At 36.8% G+C, this 24,940-nt stretch overlaps 1 protein-coding gene across 1 annotated transcript; it reads right to left on the bottom strand.

Moving 5' to 3' along the window:
* Positions 1–233: 233 nt before the first annotated feature.
* LOC589247 (AT-rich interactive domain-containing protein 4A) lies at positions 234–23,705 on the bottom strand. Its single transcript, XM_030998316.1, has 19 exons — positions 23,482–23,705; positions 19,943–20,053; positions 19,186–19,248; positions 17,242–17,335; positions 16,678–16,757; positions 16,176–16,279; positions 15,518–15,671; positions 14,815–14,897; positions 14,129–14,211; positions 13,424–13,627; positions 12,587–12,779; positions 11,819–12,020; positions 10,862–11,403; positions 10,373–10,454; positions 9,078–9,960; positions 8,621–8,674; positions 6,828–8,231; positions 5,923–6,069; positions 234–5,218 (listed from the first exon to the last, which is right to left on the bottom strand). The coding sequence occupies exons 1-19, from the start codon at positions 23,482–23,484 to the stop codon at positions 5,136–5,138; spliced, it is 4,569 nt and encodes a 1,522-aa protein (XP_030854176.1). The 5' UTR covers positions 23,485–23,705; the 3' UTR covers positions 234–5,135.
* Positions 23,706–24,940: the final 1,235 nt, after the last annotated feature.

Genomic DNA, 24,940 nt, shown 5'->3' with positions numbered 1-24,940 from the left:
TATTAGCAATTTAGAAATGAACATGGAAGAGAGAGAAAGAGAGGGGGGCAGACAGATGGAGAGAGAGAGAGATGAAGATAAATATATACAAAACTGGTAGAGAGAGAGAGAGAGAGAGAGAGAGAGGGGGACAGAAAGGACACTTAGAAGGATAAGCAAGAACAAATGACAAAAAATTAAACCAAACTGACACAAAATTATAAAACATTAAAGAAACACTCTTTTCACTCAAGTTTTTTTTTCTTCAAAATCTAGAAGGCAAGATTTTATTGGATTGTGAGCATAAAAGTGTATCACATCCACATCGACAGAGAGTTCAGAAAAGGAAAGTACAGAAAGTAGCAATTACTAAACTAGTATGCGAAAAATGTACTTCATGATGAGTAAGCCGTTCTACTAAAACCCACACATTTTAATCTACATATCTACAAATGAATGCTTCTCAGGTATGGAGAGAGAACACTTCTGCTTAAAAAGAAAAAAAAAGATAAAGAAAAAAAAAAGTTAAAGTTCTTGGTTCAGATTGCATTCAACCTCTTCCTCAGTGATTCTTCTTAACATGGCTGGCTCAACCTCCTCCCCAGGATAAATTGGAGCAAGAGTCTCTGCTGGTTGATTGAAGAAAAAGAATTGTATGTTGATCGTCCCACCCATGTCAATAACGGGAGAAATCACCTCCTCTTGGGGACATGAATTGAAAAGTATATGAAGTAATTTACCATCAATTAATTAGAATCCATGAAAGTCTAAACCACCAGAAGGGAATTCCTCACCCTTCCTAAAAAATTGGATGACAATAAACACTGTCATTTTGTTCACACTCTGCTTTTTCAAAAACTGTCAGCCAGTGCCCTGAAAATATTTTCAGAACACATTTTTAAAAGGAAAAACCAGTATACTAGCTTTATTGTACCACATTGGAATGACTTAAATTACATATATAATTTTATATAATTTAATTCAAATTTGACTCTTTTTATCTCTCTGAAATTTTGTTTTATCTGGTACAAAATATATGTCTCCCATGAAAAAGAAAATTCACCTATTTCTTTCTTTAAGTTTGGCTGGTTGTTTCAATATTCAATACTAATGAATACTAGCCGAAGGAATAAATTTCTTCTCTTTACACAACATGGAATATATTATGTTCACATACACAATAAACGTACATTACTTCCATTTACAATAATGCATAATATTCTATTTGTACAGCTATACAATGCATTCAAATTCAATCTATACACAAACCAACGAAACATGTAAGAATATTTGTTATTGCCAGCTACCTGCCAACACCTACAAGTATTTCAAGTATTATTGAACATTTACATGCAGAAAAAAGCACAATTGTGAGGGAAATTTACACACATATAAGTTAATTTAAAGTTCACAGGTCAACTTTTCGTAACAATACTAAATGTGTCATTACTGTCATATTTAGTAAAACCCAGTTTTCTAATGCACTGTATACAGGTTCCGGGGGACATGTTTCTGTATTCTAAATGTAACATAAAGAAAATAAAACAAAGCTCTTATGCACACGATCTTCACAGATACATTCTTGCACTTAAATTCATATTATTTGATCAAGCGACAATTCCAGAAATTCATAAATCAAAATCAAAGACATCTTGAACATGATAAGCTAATATATAGTCACACCATTACCGTTATACAACGCATGCTTTTACACATGGTACTTATACAAATGTACGACACACATGATATAAAATGCATCAATATTTCCTTCAGTTGACAAACAATAAATACTTTTTGGCAGGTTGAAGCTCTCTTCTCAACGAGATAGGACATACGTCACAAATTGATCAAGAATTCAAGATTCTGCAAAAATGGAATCCTTTTCCACTATTGATATTAGTCATCACCCTCAAAGTCAAATTTGGCAAAGTCAGGCGAAAAGCAAACACACACGAAAGAAACATTGTGTGAAGGTCCATCTTAATGAATGCTATAAAGTAGTCGATGAAGCTAACATCATATGCTTGATGCTTTAAAAAAAATTTGAACTGTGCTTTAATCCACCAACTCATCCCTTTGAACTCCACTGAAATGTTTCGTTATCGGTATTTTAATATACGTTACGGTATCCCTCCAGAGTTTGCAGTATAACCAGTAAAGCCTACTGTCTACATGACAAAGAAATACCAAATATAGTGTGGGAAAATCATCTATCAAAAGAATACAGTCGCTTATTAATGAATGGATTTGGCCATTAGAGGCTGAAAGTACAAAGTAATGAAAATAAAAACAACTGAAGCTAACAGTGCTCCTCAACTAGCAATAATGCACAAGGGGGGGGGGGGGTAAATGGAATTGTGTTAATTCAATATAAAAATCAGAAGGTAAAATAAACAAAAATCAATCAGTATCATTTGTCTCTTAACTCGATGCTTCAAAATTGGTATTGCATTGCTAGTTTGAGTCACAAGATAAAGTTTGCACCACAACTTATAAATCAATTAATTAAACCTTTTGAAATCAAACCATCCATTATCATCAACACTTTGCCCCCTTTCCTACTGCAGCTTGTCCATAACAAAACTTTGGTTTTAACCCCAGATATTCAAGATAGCTTGGTGTATTTGGTGGTTTGTTAGTCAATAATAATGACAATAATACAAAAAAGTAATCACATCATATTCAAATCCATTCTGCTTATTCACCTCCACGCTCAATAAACAATTATCACATTGATATCTTTGCATAACTTAAATCAGCATATCCGAGCATATTACATTCAAATGAACAACTCCCACTCGCTTTATTATTTCACTTCAAAAAACTTTACGCACTAGAAAACTGACCTGCAGCACATTATCACTGACAAAAATACAACAAACTGTCTTCCCTATGGGTTCTACACAGCGAAAGGAGACAGAGTAAATTCCATTGAAGCATTTCATTTCATAAAAGCATCAATTTTGTCTTCTTCTGTCATACCATTACATTTAGCCTGGAAGAATAGACAATCCTCTGCGGATCTATTTGCAGTATTTTAGTCATTTTTTGGCACAATAAGGAGGCACTTTGCTCTGATACATACCTACCAGTGCACATGTTTGTGTAGCAGAACTCCTATGCATGGTGCAGTGTTGGTTTAACACACATCGATACAAACGAAACAGTAGTAGACGAATGGTGGATTATCTAAGCCACTTAGTACTCTTGGAAGCACATTATGTCATACCTCATCAATTCACTTTGTGTTCAGGCAAACATAACATCTATTCATGTCTCAGGGGTAATGACTACTTTTCTTTGTTGTTGGCCTCCAAAAATAGTCTCTTACAATAGTATAGGTTGCATTCGTATGCGAGAAGATTTGCTAAGTGATTAATTACTATTATATGTCACCTTTCTGGTATTCGTTATGAAAACAAAAATATGATGTCAATTCACAAAACAAAAGCAGTATGAAATGGTAATAACAAAAAGGTCCATTTGGCTCCCATGGTTTGTCCTCTATCTCATGAAAACAGAATTACTTTCAGTACTTGGTTTAACACACATAATTACAATGTTATATTGGTGAAGCACAGTATAGCATCAGTTTGGAGCCAGAAGGGTGTTAACTCTTATAGTTTAACACTGACCTAACACCCTTCTGTTTCCGAACAGATGAATTGGAAAGTGCTTCTTTTCATGCACATATGTTTATTTTTTATATTATTCATTCTTGCAATGAAAAAACATGGAATCCTTATTGACAGGTATGTATAAATGTCATTTTCCTTCCAAATCTTGTTAAGATTCAGTCCACTGTTGTTATTTGTTTTATTTTCTTTTTCAGGTCACACAAAATGAAGTATATTACGAGAAATAGTATAATGCAAAAAGAATTCATGAATCTGAAATCTGCCATATCTTGAGTATAAGATTGGTCAAGGAGAAAAAGTTGCATTGTCCTAATTTCAATTCCCAAGAAATTTCAATGACTACATATCGCAGAACTCACACTATCACCACTTTGCATTGCAAATACTTTATAGACAGGTAGTCTTTCAATACATACAGTTGTTAAAGCGGATTTGACTGTACAAACTGATATCACCATGCCTAGATGTCAATACAGCTAGCAGTACTCCCAAAGTACCAGTGAAATCCAATGTTTAGGTTGGCATAGACAGTACAAGGAACAATAAACACATGTAAGCTGGCTTGATTTGGGGCATAACAAGGCAAAAGCTATCAGTTGGTCCTCTTGGAGGTTTTTTAAACATCAGAAGTTTGAAACAAACTCCACTTGAAAATATGCTATGCTATCATATGACCTGCAGATTTTAAAGGAATTAAAAGACCCATCAAGCAGTTGTTTTTTTTTGAGGGGGAGGGGGGGGGGACATGAAATTCCACAGAGAAAATGCATGAAACCTAATTGACGAGATTGAATGTCTCAAAAATTGTGAAAGAGCAAGATAGAAACTTTTCCACCAAAAAGTGTGCAGTAAATACTGATAAAAAAACGGCAGGATGCCTGAATGGACTTGTTCAGGATCATGTCTCGTAAAATGGACACAATTTAACAAACCCAACTTCTCCTACAGTACTTTACGCTCAAGCAAAATCTTTGCATTCCTGTTACAAATGATGAGGCAATAGTGGAATGTTTGAAATATTTTTTTTCCTTAACAGTATTACATCTGATGATGTGACCTATTTGTTTACATTGTGCCTAGCTCCCAAACACCTAATGCCTATCTTGTATCTTACACTTAATCTGCAAGTGTCGTAGGGGGAGGGGTTCTTAACGACTAACATGCATCCATGGACAAACAATAAATTGCATGTTTATATAAAAATATGATTTGGTGAGGAGGTCTAAATAAAAGAAAATTTTGTCTTTCCTTCTTTCTCATGAAGTCTATAGCACAGGTGCAGCATGAACTGATTTTAGTGTTCCTGGGAACATTATAACACGAATACCATCTCTGTATATTTCAAGCGTAGTGTGTTTAGAAGAAGTACAATCACTGAATCTATATCCACTTTCCTGTTTGACATGGCTCGATGGATTAATACTGAGGTTCCTTTTATTTGCTGACCCTGCATACTGTACCACCGTCACCTGTGACGGCCTGGTGGGTGGGGGACGTAACTAGGGGTGGGGCTTGTTGCTATGATCCACCACCTGACTCCATCCTCTCCTGACCCTGGGATAGGCAGTGACCTAGCGCAACGCCAGCCATCACGTGAGCAGCTGCGAACGCAGAAACAGAAACAGAAGGATGAGAAAATGGTTGGTAAAAATAGGTATGGACATCAGGGCCCTGTCTTACAAAGAGTTTGCGATTGAACCAAATAAATCGCAAGTCCTCTTAATCAATTGCAAGTTTGCAGTCTCCTATCTCTTATGTACAATTGCGATTGATATCAATTCTTTGAAAGACAGGGCCCAGAGCTGTAGAAGAAGACAATGACACACACTTCTTTCTCTTTTCAGAATCTCATTCATGGAGTTGCAGTATTCAACACGTGGGGGACATATCTGGACATTAAGATGACCACCAAATATTTTGACTTGGGGTGTGAATCAATTATATGCCTTGGGAAAATTCAAGACCATTAGAACTACATTTTAAACCAATGGCTCCCAACCTTCTAGGCCCCACAAACAAAACTGACAATCGTTGTAAGTGCATTTAACCCTAAAATACATATTTTAGTCAATGTCATTACCCGCTTTAATGTGCATGGATTTTAGTGGTGTTTGACCTAATGAGTGACCCCCTAAAAAATACAAAGTGAACCCCAAAATGAACCAAAGCTGGTTCACTCATAAGGATGTCATATTTGTGTGGATAGACTCTATTTAGCCAGAGTGCTACTTTTCCTTCTTGTCAAACCTTCCTTCATGTACTTGGAGGAGAGGGGGATGATGACACCATTGAAAGATTAGATTACCTTCTCTCTCCTTCTTGCGGAATTTTTTTCTCCTCCTGTCGATAGTTGCCACTTCTTGTTTGAGCTGTAGATAGACCGAGCGTAATTCTGTCAGTTGATGCTGGATTATGGCTATCCTTTCATCAGGTTCCTTTACGTTGCTCAGATCTGGAGGATAAAGGAATTATAACATAAGATAAGCAGGCAGGCAGGCAGGAACATGTTCACTGTTCTTGCATCTTGAATGATATACAATTTCTTTACTTTTTAAGAACACTTTTCAGGACCTTTGTATGTGCTCAATGCATGATTTTTGGCACATATCACCTCATTATGTCAGTTGATGCAATACCTTTAGAATAATTACTATTTATTATTCTATCTCTATTTATGAGACTGTTCAAGTACGTTTTCCTTGTAAAGATTATTTCCATCTCCTAAGCAAAAATTATGGACAATTGCATAGGGGCTCTTGTACCTTATAAACAGATTTAAAATATCAATGTAAACATACTTTTGACAAACAGCAGCCCTTAAATTTCAATATTTTTTGGGCAAGGCCACTTTTCTGTAGGGCACATTCCTATATTACAGCACAAATGAGAAGAATTGGAAAGGGCACAAAAAATCTCCAAGGCCAATGAGAGGGGCATTGAGGCCAATCAAAAGGGCATCCACGGCCATGGCCTTGGTGGCCTTGGATTAATTTAAGCCCTGAAACAGACATGATGTCATGATATGAAGAGTACTGTGATGTCCAATTTTGGTTTTTATACAGTTTCATGCATGTCAAACAGAAGTGCATGAATAAAATGTTTTAATGCATATTGAGAGAAGTTTACACAAATTTTGGAAAGTGGTTTTAGTGACGATGCACACTCATATGTTTTGTGAAAATTAAGTGAATAAAAAGTGAACACACTCACCAACAAGGAAGTTCCATCTGCGCTGTTTTTCAGCCCCATCTTGCCCACTGCTGTCAGCCACTCTTGATGGAGGCAAAGAACCAGCATATTTCTTGAGCGTCACCTGACGCTTGGCTGAGCTCGAGGTCAATCTGCTCTCTGACCTGCTCTCATCGGTATCGCTGCTGTTGTTATTGCCTCGTTCCTTGGCAGACTGCTGCCTCTCAGAGATGGACGACTGTCGCCTCCTGCTGTGCTTCCTGCGTCTCTTGGTGGGTTCCGACTCTGACAAACCCCTCCGCCTCTTCTTAGGGGAAGCCTGCTGGGATGACTGTGTGCCTTTCTTTGGTGGTGCAGAGCTAGCAAGAGGAGTGTCATTCTCTCTGGTCTGCGATGTTTCTCTGTCATCAAGATTTGCTACTTCAATCAGGGCATCACTGTCGCTCTTGTTGCTGCTCTGTTCTTCCGTCTGTATCTGAAGTTCTTCTTCGCGTGCTGGAGATTGCATCTTAGGAGAACTCTCTGGTGTGGTAGGTGGAGTTGTCATGAAAGATTTGCTGGTTCCTGGAATGGACTTGTCATCGACAGAGCTGGTCCCAAAGTCACTGTCTGTGTTATCAGCAGGTGTTTTGGCCTCATGTACCTTGGACTTCTTCCCTCCCTTGTCGGATTTCCTCCTGTCGACCTTGGCTTGTTTCTTCTTTGGTTCTGATGCTTCCGAGGCTTCTGATTTCTCTGAGACTTCTGCAGCATCCGCTTCTGCTTTGCTCCTCTTTCTACTCTCAATGCTCTTCCTTCCTTTCCTCCTACCCTTCTTCTTCTCTGTTGATTTATCAGCATCTGATGCAGAACCCTTGGTCTCTTGCTTCAGATCCTCCAACTTCACCTTCAGTTCAGCTTCCATGGGTATCTGTCGTTCCAGAACAGGAGTATCGTCTATCTTCTCCTTAGAATCATCAAGATCGTTGTTGCCTTTGGAACCATCCTTCCCAGCAACCTTCTCTCCTTTCATGGATTCGTTTGCTGAATCCTTACCATCTCTCTCCTTGTCTATCGACTTCCTCAGCCTGATCTTGGATTCTTTCTTTGTCTTTAACCTTCCCTCCTTCTCTCCTGATACCTTATCCTCTTCTTCCACCTTGGGTGCTTCTGAATCTACTTCCTGCAGCCTGGCTTCTACAGTCTCTGGTGCCACTTCAGCCGTGAGTGTCGGGGGTCCTTCGTCTAAGTCGTCATCAAAGTTTAGCTTCTCTTCGCTGATTTTGATCAGAGTTGCAGCATAGTCTTCAGTCTTTGTTGACGCACTGTCGTCATGGTCCTCGGGCTCCTGGACACTAGTGTCTTTCTGTTGGGAGTCTTCACTATCTTGAGTAGACTGCTGGCTTTCAGACAGGTCATCCAACTCATCGTAGTCACTGTCTGAATCTGTGGTACAAGGGACAATTTACATCACAAATTAATGATCCATTATTGTAGATACACTGTCAATAACAAACACACTGAAAGAAAGGGGTTTTTTTTTGGGGGGGGGGGGGAGAATTTAATTTTTGCTTTAAAATAACATTAATTATATATCATTGTCGAATGGTAATAATCTCTAATGTATGTGATAAAGATACAAAGATACATAATTGTTCCTGCACAATGACTAGTTCTACCAATCAACATCAAAAATGCTGAAGTAGGTTTTAAATTAATGGAATAAACACACACCATACTCGTTACATCGGCAATTTGAATCACAATTTTTTCCTCAATGTGATATTCATAAACTTTGTCAAGGCATAACTGTGACTCAAAGTGACTGCACTCACCATCAACACCTCTTCTGTATTCCCCAGTTGACGACCTTTTGCCTCGAGACCGTACTGTGAATAAAATATACAGAAAAGCGTTTAGAAAAACATCTATTCTTACAGAATAAACATTGTAACTGATTAAAATATGTGATATCTAAAGTTCTGATGCTACTATAAAACCACACAATTTTATTACTTTAGTGGGCGGCCCAGGTTGTGAATGTTTAATTCTCCAAAATTAATGGATTAGGACACTTAACCTTGCAAATTGCTTGAAGCAGGAACAGCAACTGTCAATATCATTTTACACAAGATCATGCTGTCATATTATTTGTTTCTTAAAAATTATGCAGCAGTGCAAAAAAAAAATTGAATTTCTTGACTCTGGAATTTCCTAATCCCTAGCTTTCATTTGTACCTACTAAGGCTTCTATATTTTGCTAGTAGAATCAAGGCAGAACATTTATCTCACCATTGAGTCCCATTGCAAATGGTGATTCTGTGAGACTCTTCCTATCAGATCTCATGGACCTCTGTGAGAAGACTGACCCGGGAGAGGGGGATTTCCCCCTTGCAGATGATGGAGTGGTCCTTGGAGGAGTCTGAGGCGCTGGAGATGTCTTGCTAAGAGATGGACGACCTCGCTTTCCGGTTGGTGTCTTCTTGCCTTCCTTTCCTGCCTTCTCCTTTCGTTCTCTTTCAGCTTCCTTGGCCTTGTCAGCTAGTTCTTTCTCCTGCTTCTCCTGTTCCAACTTCTCCTTTTCCTTCTTCTCTCGCTCCAGCTTTTCTCTTTTGTCCTTCTCCTGCTTCTCTTTCCTCTCCTTTTCTTGCTTTTCTTTCCTGTCTCGTTCCTGTCGCTCTTTCTCTAATCTCTCCTGCTGTTCCTTTTCTCGCTGTTCTCTCTCTAGTCTTTCTTTCTTTTCTCTTTCCTGCTTTTCCTTTCGCTCCTTTTCAAGTCTCTCCCTTTCCAACTTCTCCTTCCTCTCCCTTTCTAGCTTCTCTTGCCTTTCCTTTTCCTGCCTTTCTTTTTCTGCTCTTGCCTTTTCAAGTCTCTCTGCTTCTTCCTTTTCTTTCTGTTCTTGTTCCTGTCTCGCCCTCCTCTCTTTTTCTTCTTGTTCCCTCCTGTCTGCCTCTTCTTTTTCCTTTCTTTGCTGTTCTTCTTTATCTCTTCTCTCCACATCCTTTTTGGTCTTCTCCTTCTCAGGTTGTTTCCCTTTAGGAGTTGACTTTTTCTTTTTCTTTTCAGCAGAGCCTACAATGCGACTCATCTTGACAGCCTCGTCATACCTATTATTCCAGCCTGTGTAATGGACTGTGAAGACGTGATCCTTGCCCTTCAGTTCGATGTCTACAACCTGAAAGAAGAAATATATTGAAATACTGGTAAGAGAAAACCAACAGAAATGGTTACAGAGGTTTGGGAAACTCCAGTGAAAACATAAAATCCTGATGTTCATAAAAGACACTTGTATTGCAAGAAAGATTGCACATTGCCAGATGTGGTACAAAAGATATTTCAGACAACTCATATTGGGCTCCTTTTGTTTTGAACTTTCTAGTCCAGAACGAATACAACGTTGAAACATAGGATGTTATTCTCTAATCATGGTATAATTTCTCTCAAGTTAAGTTTTTAAACCAATCATTAAGGAATAGAAATTGAGCAAAATGTTGCCATGTTTACACTGAATAAAAACATGAAACATAGAAGTTAAACATAAAACACTAAGCAATTAAATTCCTTGCATACATCTTCCTGCAACTCACCTTAGCTTCGTATATTTTCTCTGTTCTTCCCCTTCCATAATGGACATGAACCTTCTCTCCAACCTCATAGCCAGCACCAGTGCTACAGGAAAATAAATGAAAATGCATTCAGGACAATACTGCCATTACGAGAGGAAAACGCATACATGGAAAAGGTATCGTCAAAGACTTGGAAAAGGTATTTTCAGACTTGGAAAAGGTATTCTCACAGACTTAGAATAGGTATTGTCACAGACATGGAACATTTTCTAACTGCCTAACAAATAGGCAACCTTTTTAATTTTTTTTAAAAACAAACTGGAAATGTGCACACTAAATCTCTATGATCATTCATTTGATAATAATGTAAATAATTGAGGGTTATTCTATAAAATTTTCAAGTAGTACATGAACATCAAATCAAGCAACACCTTTATACTCGTGGGCGAGACTCTCTTCATTTTTGACCAGTTAAGACAAATATATATTTGAAATCTGTAAGAAACTTACATGTGTTGGACTTGAGGAGTGGGGCTACCGCTTTCTTCCTCCCTTTCACTGCTCTTGCCCCTCTTTTCCTTTCCTTTCGCTTCCAGCTCTTTTTCCTCTGTCTTTTCCTCCTTCTTTCTATCCCCTTTCTCTTCCTTTGTCTTTTCTTCTTTTCCTTTTGTGTCTTTCACCTTCCCCTTTCCTTCATTTGCTTTCTCGCCTATCTTCTCATCGCTCTCCTTTGAAGCTGTGTCCTTTGATCTATCCTTGGCTTTGTCCTCCTTGGAGGATTTGACCTTGTCAGATTTGTCCTTAACTTTGTCCTTGACATTGTCCTCCTTGATAGGTTTGTCCTTGACCTTGTCCTTGACGTCCTTGTGCAGTCTTTCCTTGACCTTGTCGTCTTTCAAAGACTTCTTCCCTGATCTCTTCTCGTCCCGGTCACTGGTGTCTTTCTCTTCCTTATCTGTTTCCTTGGACCTTGTCTTGGCTTCCCTTGTCTCTCGTTTACTTTCTTCCTGTTCCTGTGATTTGCCTGCATCCTCTCCTTTCTTTCTTGTGACCTGGGTGTAATAACAGCAAAATTTCATGATCAATTATCTCCTGCAAAATCTAACAATGATACAGTTATACCTTTATATGAAAGGAGCTCCATGTTGAGTATCCAAGAGACTTTTAATGAAAAAGCCAAAAGAAACAAACCTGATTTTTGAAAAAAATTAGCTAGAAGCAGTGCATGTAAGTGATACTTCGTACTAGACCATTATGATACCATTAAAAGGCAAGGATACATTTAAGACCCTTTTCATTTGACTAATTAAATAGAAACGTCAAAGGATAACCTCCATTTGTGTCTATCAGAACTTTGTCCAATTTGGCATTAATGACAACTTTGACAGCAGAAGCATACACTTGATAACCACGAATGTCTAATGGAATGTGTGCGAAATTCTGATCTACAAGACTTCAATCACATACCCTTTTCTTGGATGGTGATTCTTCTTCTTCCTCCCTATCACTCGGCTCGTCTTTGACCCCTTGCTTGGCCACTGACCGTTGCCTGCTGATGACTGGAGGTGGGGATATCCAGCCCCTGTCAAAAGACCGCCGCCTGGTACGGGTGAAGACGCGAGGTCCCGGTCCCATTTTCCGATTGAACTCCTCAAATGCAAAGAGGTACCTGAGAAAAAGAGAGGAAGAATTGGATATTGATAATCATCATCTAATTTTATCAGATTCATGTTCATTTCAACTGAGGATGCCAAGAAAATATGTCATAAAAAGCAGCTGTACACAAATGCATGAATATACATTTTTCAAGAGAAATTTTCCATTCTGCATTTGTTTCTTGGTGATGTTGATGTTCATACCAATTTTGATTATTTTGTCCCACCGTCCCACAAGACTGACTAGTAAGATCAACAAAATAATGCTTATAGTTATGTAATTGTTATGTAATATCTTCAGGTCTTTAATTTCTAAACTTATTTGCATGGTAATAGGATGCTAGACTTGTGTGGTCAAACCTGCTTTAGCCACTATCCTTTACACAAGGTACCACATGTCTAGTAAGGACTTCATTTTTGTTTTCCTTTTAAAGATTTTTCATCCTTAAAACACGTTTAAGGGGAAACTTGGATATGAAGGCCACCTGCCTTGTAAGAACTTCCTCGTTTTCCCATGGACAATTTTATATACATGATGACTTTGAATCACAATATCTCCAAAATTTGATCATGTACTGACTTGTTGTAGGAGGTGTGAATGTTGTATGGCTGTTGGGTAGCGGGGACCGGAATGCCCATCTTGGTCATGATGTGTCTCCACATCTGCCTGTCGGTCACCTTACGACAGCCTTCCTGTTCCTGGACCAGCTTGTAGAGCTTGTACAGGTTGAGATCCCGGTATCCTAGCACCGGTGGCTTGTTGATAGGGGTACCTGAAAGAGACACGGTTGCCATATGAAATGCCATTCTACAAATAATGGTGAAGATACAGTCAAACCTGCTTTAGTGACCACCTGTCTACAAATACCATGTTTGTGTGTTTCCCTTGGGTGGTCGCTATAGACAGGTTTGACTGTAATAGTAAAGTATGTTCTTTACTATAACCAGTTCTTTTCTTATTGCATCTCCTCCACAAACTCTGATTTAGTTTATCGTCAGGTTTGGTTCATTTCTGCATATACTTCTCCTCCCCCCCCCCCCCTCCCCTCTTGTCATGCCATTTCTCCCGCTATCTTCTCTTTTTCCTAATCAGGTATGCTGCTGAGGCAGTAGCTTCACTACCTGGTCACAAAAATGGACTGCGTCTATCAGGATTTGTGCCTCCAAAATGAGCACTCACAAATTCATTCAATCTTGAACGCCTAAACATCTTGCTTTCAAACGCATTGCTCCATTCATTGAAACACACTGCATTTGACTATATGAAACATTTCGCTCTTCGTACCAGCAAGTTTTCCCCAAACTATATATTATAAACCAATAGTAAGATGAGTGTTAGCTCATATCCTTTAACAGAGTCAATGCCCACTCCCCCCCCCCCTTCCCCCACCCCCTGTCTCTCAAGATGGATTCTTACCTCTTTCTTCCATGAACTTGTGCAGTGAGGCAAGCCAGGCATCTTTCTCCATGTCATACTCATCATCGGATGAATCTTCGCTGGTCTCATCCTCTGATTGCACCTGTACCTGCTTACCGCTCTTGTTCTTCTTCTTTAGCAACTCCATATCCCAATTGGGAGGTAGCTGGCCAGTGTCGATGAACGTCACTGCCTTCTCGTTGGCTGTACGACCAAAGGGATAGTGGGGATGAATAACATTTAATTACCCTCAATCACAATAAAATATCCACATTCATTCACTAATGATGACTTTTCTATTTCTTTACAATAATTTTCTTTCATTGTTATTAAACAGGGGAATCATGCAATACCTCTCAGTAGAATTTAAGGGTTATATGGATACGATGTGTAGTAATACAAAGTACAATGTAGTTTATACATCAGCTGAAGAGAAACATTTTTTTATCAAATCATTTGAAATGCATCTGATTAAAAGAAAAATGTAAGATACACTCTAGATCAAATGTGCCTTAAAGTTAGTTCATATCCTATATAAATGTATGCATGTTCAGTTATATTCTAATGAGCTCTAAGAATTACTTAGGACAAATACTACATCTTGCATACAAAAGAAAAGCAAGTTACCATTAAAGAAAACCTCTTTCGTTTTTTCCCCTCAGATATGTCATAGCTAATTAAATATTTTGTTGTCTTTGCGCTTACCTGCTTTGAGAGAAGCTACATCCCCTTTGTACGTATGATCCTTGGATAGAAATGGTTTCCTACTTGATCTGGAAACAGTGTAGCTGAAATAAAGATATTTGATTTTAAATCGTTGAATAAAGTGAACTGAAGTGAACTGAATAAATAAAAGATTTTACTTCTTACAACTCTACTTGTTATCGCAAAATAAATCAAAATCGATGTGTCACTTTCTTTGAGCTACTCTGTCTACTAAAGTTGTTATATATATCTGCACTTTCTACAACCACAGTATATGTCATCATAGTTGTCTCCAAAGACAATCTGATCCATGACTATTCATACATTTTGAAATTTTTCAACAGGGATGGGATCATCACTAAAGATTACAAGTTATTCATTAAAATTATACTACATAGTTAAAATATATAATGTTTTACTTAAGATTTGTGTAAAGTTTGAATTGGAGATTCCTTTCCAAGCATTTGAAATTTATTTCTCTATGAGCAATTTAAATCAAAATCTTAAACATACATGTAGTTTACATACTAGGAGATTGAAACTAGATGATCGGTAACAAGTGAATTCATGAATATTAAATACTGATTTAATACTTGCAAAGAAACAACATAATTTCCTTAATTAAAAAGTGCATTTCAATACAATACATACAAACTGAAAGTGTTATCTACCGGTAAGTCACTTACAATTTGTTATCCTTGAATGATCGCGCCACTATATAGTCTTTCCGATTGGTCTGGACATCTTTTGTACAGCTTGGATCAACAACCTTTTCAAAAGGAAAAGAATAAAGAGATCAGAACTCATTACTGGTACATTATATCAGTTTCAATAGAGTGATTCATGCATTATTTCTTATTATTATCTCTTCACAAATAAAAAGATTGTAACAAGCAACATGGAGAATACATATAGAACATCTTTTAAAATTGCACTTATCACAGAACATGCTGAAGAAGGTACAAATGATATACGACTTAAAAAACATACTCGTTCAATTCTTGCATGATTTTCCGACAATATCAATTACATAATGAAAGATTCACAAACTATTAAGGATAAAAGAACAAGCGATCAATCAATATGAGGATTTAACCTTGTATATAAACAACATATTTTATCATCAACTTGAAAATAACTGACATTTCTATGACCATCAGATATTGTGATCGACTTCTCCAGTGTTCAATACAAGAATGAGCATCAGGATTGAATATCACATGTTTTGCTCCTCAGAAGAGTGGAATGATATAATCTTCAAATTCAATCTATACTGAATATCTCTGTCTTGTATGTATCACAGAGGACTGTTCAAGACCAATGCTTCTTAAATGCAAAGCACTTCCATGCCTGCTATAGACCCATTGAATCAAGTAGGTGTTTACTCACCAGTGCAGGAAAGAAGGAATTCTTCCTCTTCTCGTTCATCTCTACAATGACTATCTTGCCCACGGCATCCTCAGGCTCCTCCTTACGATGTCTCTTGGTAGAATCACTGTCGCTGTCCTCCTCCTCCTCTTCCTCTTCTTCACTTTCACTCTTCCTGTATTTATACAAAAAAAGGAATTTCATCACTTGGAAACAGGATTCTTACACTTATCCCGTTTTGCACTTGTCCTTTTGTACAAGATTACTGGACTTTCCACATGAAAAAATGATGTGATTTCTATATCTTTTCAAAGTGCAATGAACTAAGAATTTAAGCCCCAAACTAAGTATTTGATTACGAGCAGAAAATTTATAAACAAATCAATTTTTAGAGAGAAAGAAAGTAAACGGATATAGAGGGGGTTGAGGACAATCAGACCAAGAATATGGAAGCTATGATTATTGTAATGATATAACAATTACAGAATGCCCTGAAGACAGATTGGCAGCTTTTGCAATCAAAATTCTTCAGTACGGGAGGTAAAGTCAATGTTCTTTAATTGATTTACAACAATTTAATGTGGCCCAAGTTGAAGGAAATTTGTATATTTCAATTTAAAAAAAACACATAAAAAAATGATATAATTTTGTTTAAATGTTCATGATATATAAGACTTACTGTGAGCGATTACTCATTCTTCTTTTTCTCCTCATCTTACTGCTGTCTTTCATGACAGGAGTACCAAAGTTCTCTGGATCTGTCAATGGCAGGTGATCTAAGGTCTGCACATGAAAAGAAAAGAAAGATTATCAAAACATGTTAGATTGATCAATCAATCAAGCTTATCAGGTGTAACTCAAGTGAAACAGACATTGCTGAGGATCCTTCAACGGCAAGTGATCTACGGTTTGCAAGTATGGAAAGAAAATACCAAACTGTATAAGGTTGGGTAATTAATTTCATCGGACGTAACTCAAATTAATGTTACATGCTTCTTGTTTTCATCTAGCAGTACAAATTGTACTCACACAAGACTACATAAATATGTTGATCATTATAAAAATTTATCATATTGCATGGTTAAATAAAACAACTCCTCATTGATATCAAAAAGGCAGAAAAAATTGCATGTGATTATTCATTTCTTGGAAAGTTAAGACAAGTAAATAAAAGCACTTACCTCACTCTCATGAAAGTGTCTCTCTCCTTGCAAGCATAGCAAGGTTCTTCGCAGAGTCTTTTCATCACCATCATCAAATACTATAAGCGAGAGCATAAAAGGAAAAAAGAGAGGTTCAAAAAGCTGGATAAAAGTGCCACTCCCTCACAACAGAATATGCCCCAAAAGACTCCAGGTAACATCAAGTTAACACACCAACAATATTACATTGAATGAACGCACAACGTTAAACATTACGATGCCATGCATGTTCTTTAAAATATACATGTACATGTACGTTGCTGACCAGCACATCTATTTATGTACCGCACCAAACAAATATGTGAGTATGATATGTATTTTGCACTTTTTAAAAAAAATATAAGAACCTTCAGGGCAGATTTGCCGAGCCATCCAAGTAGGATACTCAATCCCTCGTAAATATAGCTGGTATAAAGCAAAGTTCTTTTCAGTAACATTTAATGAATCTTGTACCTGTTATCGCATTCAGTTTTATTAATTTCTTCATGAGTCAAGGTGTGGTGAAACAAATCATTCAGTTTACAAAAAGGTGATCTCACTTACCAACTGTGTAGAGACTTGCATCATTCAGCTTCATAATTGTTCCATCTTCATATGGACTACTTTCAGTTATTTTAGCCTCTACCTTGGCACCAATCTTTATAGAATACAAAAATGATATTTCATACAGGAGATGTGTAAAAACATGTGTTCAATGAATTATTGTATTTAGGGTACAGGACTACTTTACAGGTATCATCAAATATTGTCTTTGGAGAACAATGAATATCTCAAAAAGTTCTATCATATAACAAATTTAAAGGGGGACTTTCCCTTTAAATTGATGACATTTGCAGAGTGACATGGAACAATACATACATGTCAGGTAAGAACCACAGGCTGATCTTCAGGTAAACATGTTCCAGCATGTCCCTTTTGTATACATAAAAGCCTTTTCCTTTGACCCCGCAAAAAATATTTTGTCGTGTCTATATCCTTTCCTTTATACCGGTAGATGTAAAAGTACACATTGTATCTATGGTAAATGACAGGAACAGATGTTGGTTAGACAAGTCTGCATGTCTGTGACATTAAAGGTCATTCTGCTTGTCCTTCAGTTAACCTTGGCAGTTAAGTGACCCACGATCAAATTGCATTGTTGACTATGCAATGGGAATGTAATTCAATTTATTCAATATCTTGCATATGTACAGGTACTATGTTTAATCGTCTGGAACACAATCTCTTACCTGGCAAGGCATTTTCATGTACTCAACAATACTGAAAAATCGTTACGACCATATTTCTATGCATCAAAAATTAACAATAGAAACTTGACTGAAGAAGGGGTGTAATTCTCTTTATAAAATCAACCCATTTGTTAAAATGAAATGGCTGGCATACTTATCACAGTAGCCAAGGTTCTTAAATCTTTACTGACATGTAACTGCAACACAAGATTGATATAATTCTTCTTATGACAAATAAGAGGAAATATTAAATGTCATGTATTGTTGTTACACCAATACACGCTATAGAACACTCACAGTACAAGTAAATGTCATCTGCTAAATTTTCATAACTAATAGAATACTGTTGCCATATCAGCAGAGCAGTAAATATCAGTCTTGTGTTTGTTGTGGGTCTGTTCTTTGACGTACATATGAATATGCTTGATATCAATCGGCAATGCAACAATTATTCTTTCACAATGAGATGGACATGATTAATGTCAAATCATATTTGAAGAGCCATCCTTTTTAGGGGACATTTTTTTCTCTGATGTTCTTTCACACTTGCATAATAACAATGATAATGCTCACAAATTCTTTTACACCTCTCCAAGAACTCAACCTTCTCTTAACTATTAAACACTACGCACAAGCTTCATGTAAGTACATGGTGTAACTAGAGTATTACACATTGGACAAATCTTGAAGAGAATGAACTCATAATCATTCCCAGTGTGCTGATGCATATTTCTAGAAACAGCAATAAAAAGTTTGTTCACATAATTCCACCACATCAATTATAGAAAGTACGGGAATCCAATCCACGTAATCAATAAAAGCTATGCCCAAGTTAAGTAATTCAAATCTATACACATGGGAAAATAAGTTGCATGAAATCGTTCTAGGTGGACTGATGGATATTTCTAGAAACAGTATAAAGGGAAATGGATTCAGTTCATAAGTTTATGAGTTGTAGGAGACATGCTCACTGCCACATGTCAGTCTATTCAAAATAGACATTTTACTTATCTGCTTATACAACTATTTGTGGACATAATTAGCAGACAATGTTTAGTGCAAATATAAAAGCTCCAGTGAAAGTATTATCTCTCTTTAAAAAAAAAAATCTGTCAACACAACATATATGGTAAAATCCATGACACTGATTGGTCAAAGTTACAGTAATTCGTGAAAGTAAGGAAATGTAGAAGAAGAAATGTAGAAAAATGTAGAAAAAATGTAGAAAAAAAAAATCTTGACCTCTTGTCAAACTTACCTTCAAATTCCCTATGATAAATTCATCGCTGACTATGCAGCTTGTCCCCCTTTTGAAGTTGATCTGAATATAATGATAAATATAAAAGTATTATGAATTTCCCTTCATTGCTCAGCCAATGTTATATACAAGATAGTTGAGGATACACACTTACAGTATTGATTAACATCTGCAAAATACAAGAATGTAAATGAACTAATTGTGATTACAGTTGTTGCTTTCATCTCATGTTCAAACTCAAGTTACATGCAACAGGCATGAAAGTTCCTAATTATCATAACGTATTAATCGCTGGATAAAGATCATAAAGATATGACAGTGTTCTATTCTTAAACTTGTTATAACACCAATAAAAACATTGATCAATTTTTATTTTGTGCTTTTTCACATTCAAAATATATGAATATTTCTATCTTGATCAAAACACATTTCAGGCACCTGAGTAAACTACGAATACATGTCATCTAAGCAATCAAATGTTCAAAGTTATTAATAATGATTAATAAACAAGTTTACTATGGTTCAATTTGCTTGACAATTTGTCTATTGGGAGCTAGAGGGGCGGTCACTCCTATACTTATATAGAGTTACAAATCTAGCCACTTTTACTTGTCACCAAAAGCTGTTTATATACTGGTATATCCAACTACATAATTCCTTGTCTCAAGCAATCGGCACAATCAGTGCCCTTTTGGCTACGAAAGATGAATTCACCTATTGGCATGAAGCATGAATGTGTGATAAGATATAACCTTACCTTGCATTTCACCAACTTCTTGACCACTTTGACCTTTGCTTCACAGAAAGCTCCCCTGTATTTGGCACTGACGTCAGTACCCACTGTCAGGAATGGAGGCCCCTCTCCAGCCTGGAAATGAAAAGAAACAACATTGAATTTATCAAATAAAATGTCACTATCAATTATTCAACATGTGCAATAAATGAATTTTAGAGATTGTATGTAGACATTTTCAGAGACACAATGTTGGATGTTGATGAGCTCAAAGTATTAAGAATTAAAACAGAAATGACTTGCAAATTGATAATTGTTTTATCATCCGTCCATGCTGCGTTAATCATAAACATACAGACCACTGTACATGTGCAACATCACAGATCAATGGTAAATTGTCAGTAAAATGTTTTATGTATTCCTAATCAAAGTTTGATTTGATACCTTTGAATATTGAAAGCTACATAGCCTATACAAGTAAAAATATCTAAGGGAGGACATGTCAACTGGAGAGAATGTTTCAAAAACACTGGAGATGAAAAGAAACAATGACTTTACCAAATAAAATGTCATCCTCATTTACAAGTACGACTATACTCTACAAAGAGGACTGTACTCTAACGAAGAGGACTGTACTCAATGGAAGAAGAAGAACACAATCTGATCTAGTATCAGACTTGAACAAAAAATGATCATATTTTATTTTGCTTCTTCCATGCTTGTATACTAGGTTTAAATTATCAGCTTTTTAAAATTGATTCTGTTAAGAAATACATGAACTTTAAATAACTGACATTCAACTTTTAATTAAGGTAAAAGCAACATGTTAACAATAGTGTCACACAAAAGTTTCACACAACTGCACAAGCCAACTCTGACTGAAATAACTTCCATCTGTCCATATGCATTCATGCCCAGATATATAAATAAATTCAATCTTTATTTGTTAACCACATGAGCCATGAATGTCTCCCACACCTTTGATGGGAAGTACCCTTTTCCAAATGATATCTAGATCTGAACCTACAACTGGAGTAAAACAAAACTAGATTAATTTTTGTTAGGGCTTTGTGTAATTTATCAAATCTAAAATCTAAAGCAAGCTCCTCCTTCTTCTTCTTCTTCTTCCTTTGGGAGTCAGAGATCTACCTGCAAAGTCCAGTGATGATAATGAGGTTATCATACACACACCACAAGTATGGCCATTGGCCAGAGTACCCCTGTCTGTGCATTGCCCTTGTGTGCGATTCTGTGAAAACAAATCATGCAACAAACACAAGAATTTTGTCTCTATCAAGCAACAAAAGTAAAAAATTAAAAGTATGGAGAAAAGTTTATTGAATGACTACACAGACATGGGAACAAGTGTGATTTTTGAACAGTCAAAATAACACAGCCTTTTTTTTCTTGTGAAAATGTCTTGTTCTTGCTTGAATTTTGATGAGATTCTTGTCAGATGAAGTACTTTAGACCTTTACGTCTACAGCCTTTATTACAGGAATATAAAAGAAAATATTTGTTAATTTGAAATCAAATGCTACATGTAGGTTCACTGACATTTAAGGTCTAGGGTTCCCAATCATGATTACATTTTTCAAAATCATTCAACTATTTATAGAATAAGTTTTGTTCCTCTTTTCAATAAAAAAAGTGTAATGATGCACGGAGTGGCGAGTGCAGTCAAGTCGATCATCATGGTCGTATACCATATACTCCTACTTGACCTTTGCACTCAGAGAGCTCATCAATAACTCATTGATGTCTCGACTTGGTGTCAGCTTGGGTTTGTCCATATTAGATTGCCCACCAATGGGTGGGTTGGTTTTTTGCACATATGATACATATTTTCAGACAAATTTTCACACACGGTGAGCTTGTTAGCTCACCCGGTGTGATGGGGATGTGCGCATCTTTGGGTATACTTGCTGTAGTCATCCATGCTGTGGTCGATGCATCGTTGGGTAGTTGTTCTCTGAAAGTATTTTGTAAATAGTTTTATATATTCCATATTTGTTGTTGTATTCATGAATAAGTTATCTTTGTCACATCATATGAGGGGGCCTTAACTTAACAAGCTGTGCTTCAACCAAGGTCTCCTCGTCTTCCTTTATTCTACATTGTACTGTTATGATTATACTCTATTATATTTTGTCACATGTGTTTTCTGGAAGACCAATAAACTTGATACTTGATACTTGATACTTGATACTTGATACTTGAGGTCAGCTATCACCATTAGAGCCCAGATCTCCTGCAAAGTCTACCTGACCCAAGTCAGGCTTGTCAGGATCGGGAAGGCAACTGATGACTGCTGCCGTCTGTGTCGGGTAGAGCGAGAGGATGTTGAGCACCTTGTTGCAACTTGCCCAGCCCTATCATCTGTGCATCAAGACCTTATTAATCGTATTAAGGATAACCTCAACACAAAGCAGTTTGCTCAATATTTCGAGTCTGCGCCTGCGCTGTTCTTGGAGTCAGTGCTATTTCTCCCTGCTGGGCACATCAGCAGTAGTGCCAAAACACAGCTGCATACCCTTATCCTTTATTTTATACGCAACCTTCACACAACCCGTCAAAATCTACTTAACGACCTATAGAAAGCCATTTATGTAACTTCGGCAGACTCACAGTGCCGACGATCTCCGACCTGAGCGGAGGAAGGATACAAGAGAGAGATACTTGATACTTGTAACTTTTTTCTGGCAAGTTAAAGACTTCTTCTTCTTCTACTTCAAGATAATCTGCCTCCTTCAATACTGAAGATTCTTACAGATGCCTTATATACTCGGCCTGATTGGGGTGTGCAGGTGGACCAATACACCAGAGTTTCCCATAGTACTCATAGCAGTGGGTTCTTCACGTGCAAGGGTGGTGACTCTCCATTTAACGTCCTATCAAAGTGTTTTCCACTTAACATAGCCTGCGTCTATGAAACAAGGGGAGGGGTACGTTAACACACAATGCAGGCTTCAGTCATCCGCCTGGGTGGGATTCGAACCCAAGATCTTTGGTCTGACAGGCAGATGCTTTACCGACGGAGCCTTAGACTACTCCTTACTTTAGTCTCAGAAAAAGATGCCGAGATACACAACCGTTTCAATTTCAAGGCAACACTATTAAAGAGCATTTAGTCAATCATTTTAGACAACATATTTTAGCACTGCACTGATCCTGATTCACGACAAAAATGACCAATGAATCATGATCAATCACCATAAATAATCATTACACTCGCACTGCAGTTCGCAAATTAATCATAAAATTAACACACCATTTTATCACTTAACCACAGATATCTGTCCCGAAGATTAAAATCATAATGTTATCCTGTGTAAAGAAATCATGTAAATTGTATAATGATCACATAAATCAGAATGGATAAGACAATTATTGATGTTTTATTGACACCTTTACCTGTCATCCATTTGTTGCACATCATTAAAATCTTATGCGTTACGACTGTATGTGGATTGCAGCACGACTCGCCTATTGCCAGAAGGCAGAACACACGCAAAACAATTCGTGAAATATGTGATATATTTCTTCGAAGTTAAATACTTTACCATGATTCTTTTTCTCCAGACGACAGACAGATGATTTCCTCGGTGTTTATCTTGACTGGTACAAATTTTTGTGGTAAGTCTTTCATGAAACCATGAAAAATCGGCAAATTACATGTTTTACATTGGGTTTGCCAGCTGAGATCAACAGTAGAATCCGCATCTGAAAATCTAGCGGTAATCGTTGAATTACGTTACATGCATAGCGCTGTATACGTTTACATTACACACGTCGTACGTACAGTACATACACAATGCATGTAGACTTGAACAACATCTCTTTTCACAGGGGGTCCTCGTATATCATTGGCTGGACGTCACGTGGTACAAGACTAGTCGATTTAGAAAGGGTTGAGCTTAAAAAGTAATTCAAAAAATATCACAAAAATATCGACAACAATTTTCTGTAATATATGAAAAGCTTAATTCATTATTATTATTAAATAATTCTTGATAATTCAGAGGCTTTCTTTTTGCGTAAATCATAATCAATTGAAATAAATGATTTTGTTATATACATTTTTTTTTTAGCGTTTTGGTTTATATAGCATGAATCTCCCCTGTCTATTAAGTGTTAAATTCAGTTCATAGTTCATTGTAGCCCATATCTGTCACAAACATGTGTGCGAACTTCGACGACTTGCCCTTGTTTGTACGGATGTTTCACCAAAGAAAGATTATTTACAGGTATAGTTTACATGAGAGAATATGCATTGTGTAATTTTCAAGTATTAGAGAAGGTATGTTTTGCATATGTTCCTCCTCTGTCTCTTTTTTGGTGTGAAATTAAATGTATACTGTGCTAAGAGCAGACGAGCCGATATGCAAATTTGTGAACCTAGATTATTAATCCAAGACCCAGTCTTGCGTCTAGGTTGTGTCAGACTCAGACGAAGAATATGTGTATTATTATCATTTTATCAATTAGAGGGCTCTTTGTCTATCATGATCATGTATTCATAGCTTATACTTGTTTAAGATTATTATGATATACGTCTAGATCACTTTTTTTGGGATGAGTTGTAGATTTAAGAGACGGTTTGAATGTCAATGAATTAAATGTCTGAATTTAGAATAGTTGGTCCATGTTGATGCACTACTCCAATCAGCTGACAGCCCACCCAACTTTGGCTCAGTGCATGTTATGTAACAATACAGTAGGTCTACTGTGACCTATATAATTATAAGTACAGAATTAAGGTGGTATTATTGTAGAAAATGTTAAGGTAGAAGAAGAAAACAAATGTTACATGATAATGCAATTTGTTTATGGGAAAAACAAGTATTTTGGGCTTGTAGATCTAAGTATTGTTTCCATTAATGCAGACACAATTTTAGTCTTTGCTTTAGTTTCTTGTTTTGGGGTGTTTTTTTTTTCTTTTTTTTTCTAGAGTTAAAAAAATATATACCGGTATGTAGATCTGTAGTAAATTGAGCCATATTCCTAAAGCAAGAAAAAAAG

Source organism: Strongylocentrotus purpuratus, unplaced genomic scaffold, assembly GCF_000002235.5.
Source record: "Strongylocentrotus purpuratus isolate Spur 01 unplaced genomic scaffold, Spur_5.0 spur5_scaffold_5, whole genome shotgun sequence".
In the NCBI taxonomy this organism is placed as follows: Eukaryota; Metazoa; Echinodermata; class Echinoidea; order Camarodonta; family Strongylocentrotidae; genus Strongylocentrotus; species Strongylocentrotus purpuratus.
The sequence above is the reverse complement of the archived record's forward strand: the minus strand, read 5'-3'. Positions and strand labels throughout refer to the sequence as shown.

What these genes read in the sequence shown, in the direction of transcription:
- LOC589247 (XM_030998316.1), bottom strand. An exon ending in CAAGTTCATGGAAGAAAGAG is followed by an intron (nt 12,780 to 13,423) that starts GTAAGAATCCAT and finishes TGTCTCTTTCAG; the next exon opens with GTACCCCTATCAACAAGCCA. An exon ending in ATACAGAAGAGGTGTTGATG is followed by an intron (nt 8,232 to 8,620) that starts GTGAGTGCAGTC and finishes CTTGTACCACAG; the next exon opens with ATTCAGACAGTGACTACGAT.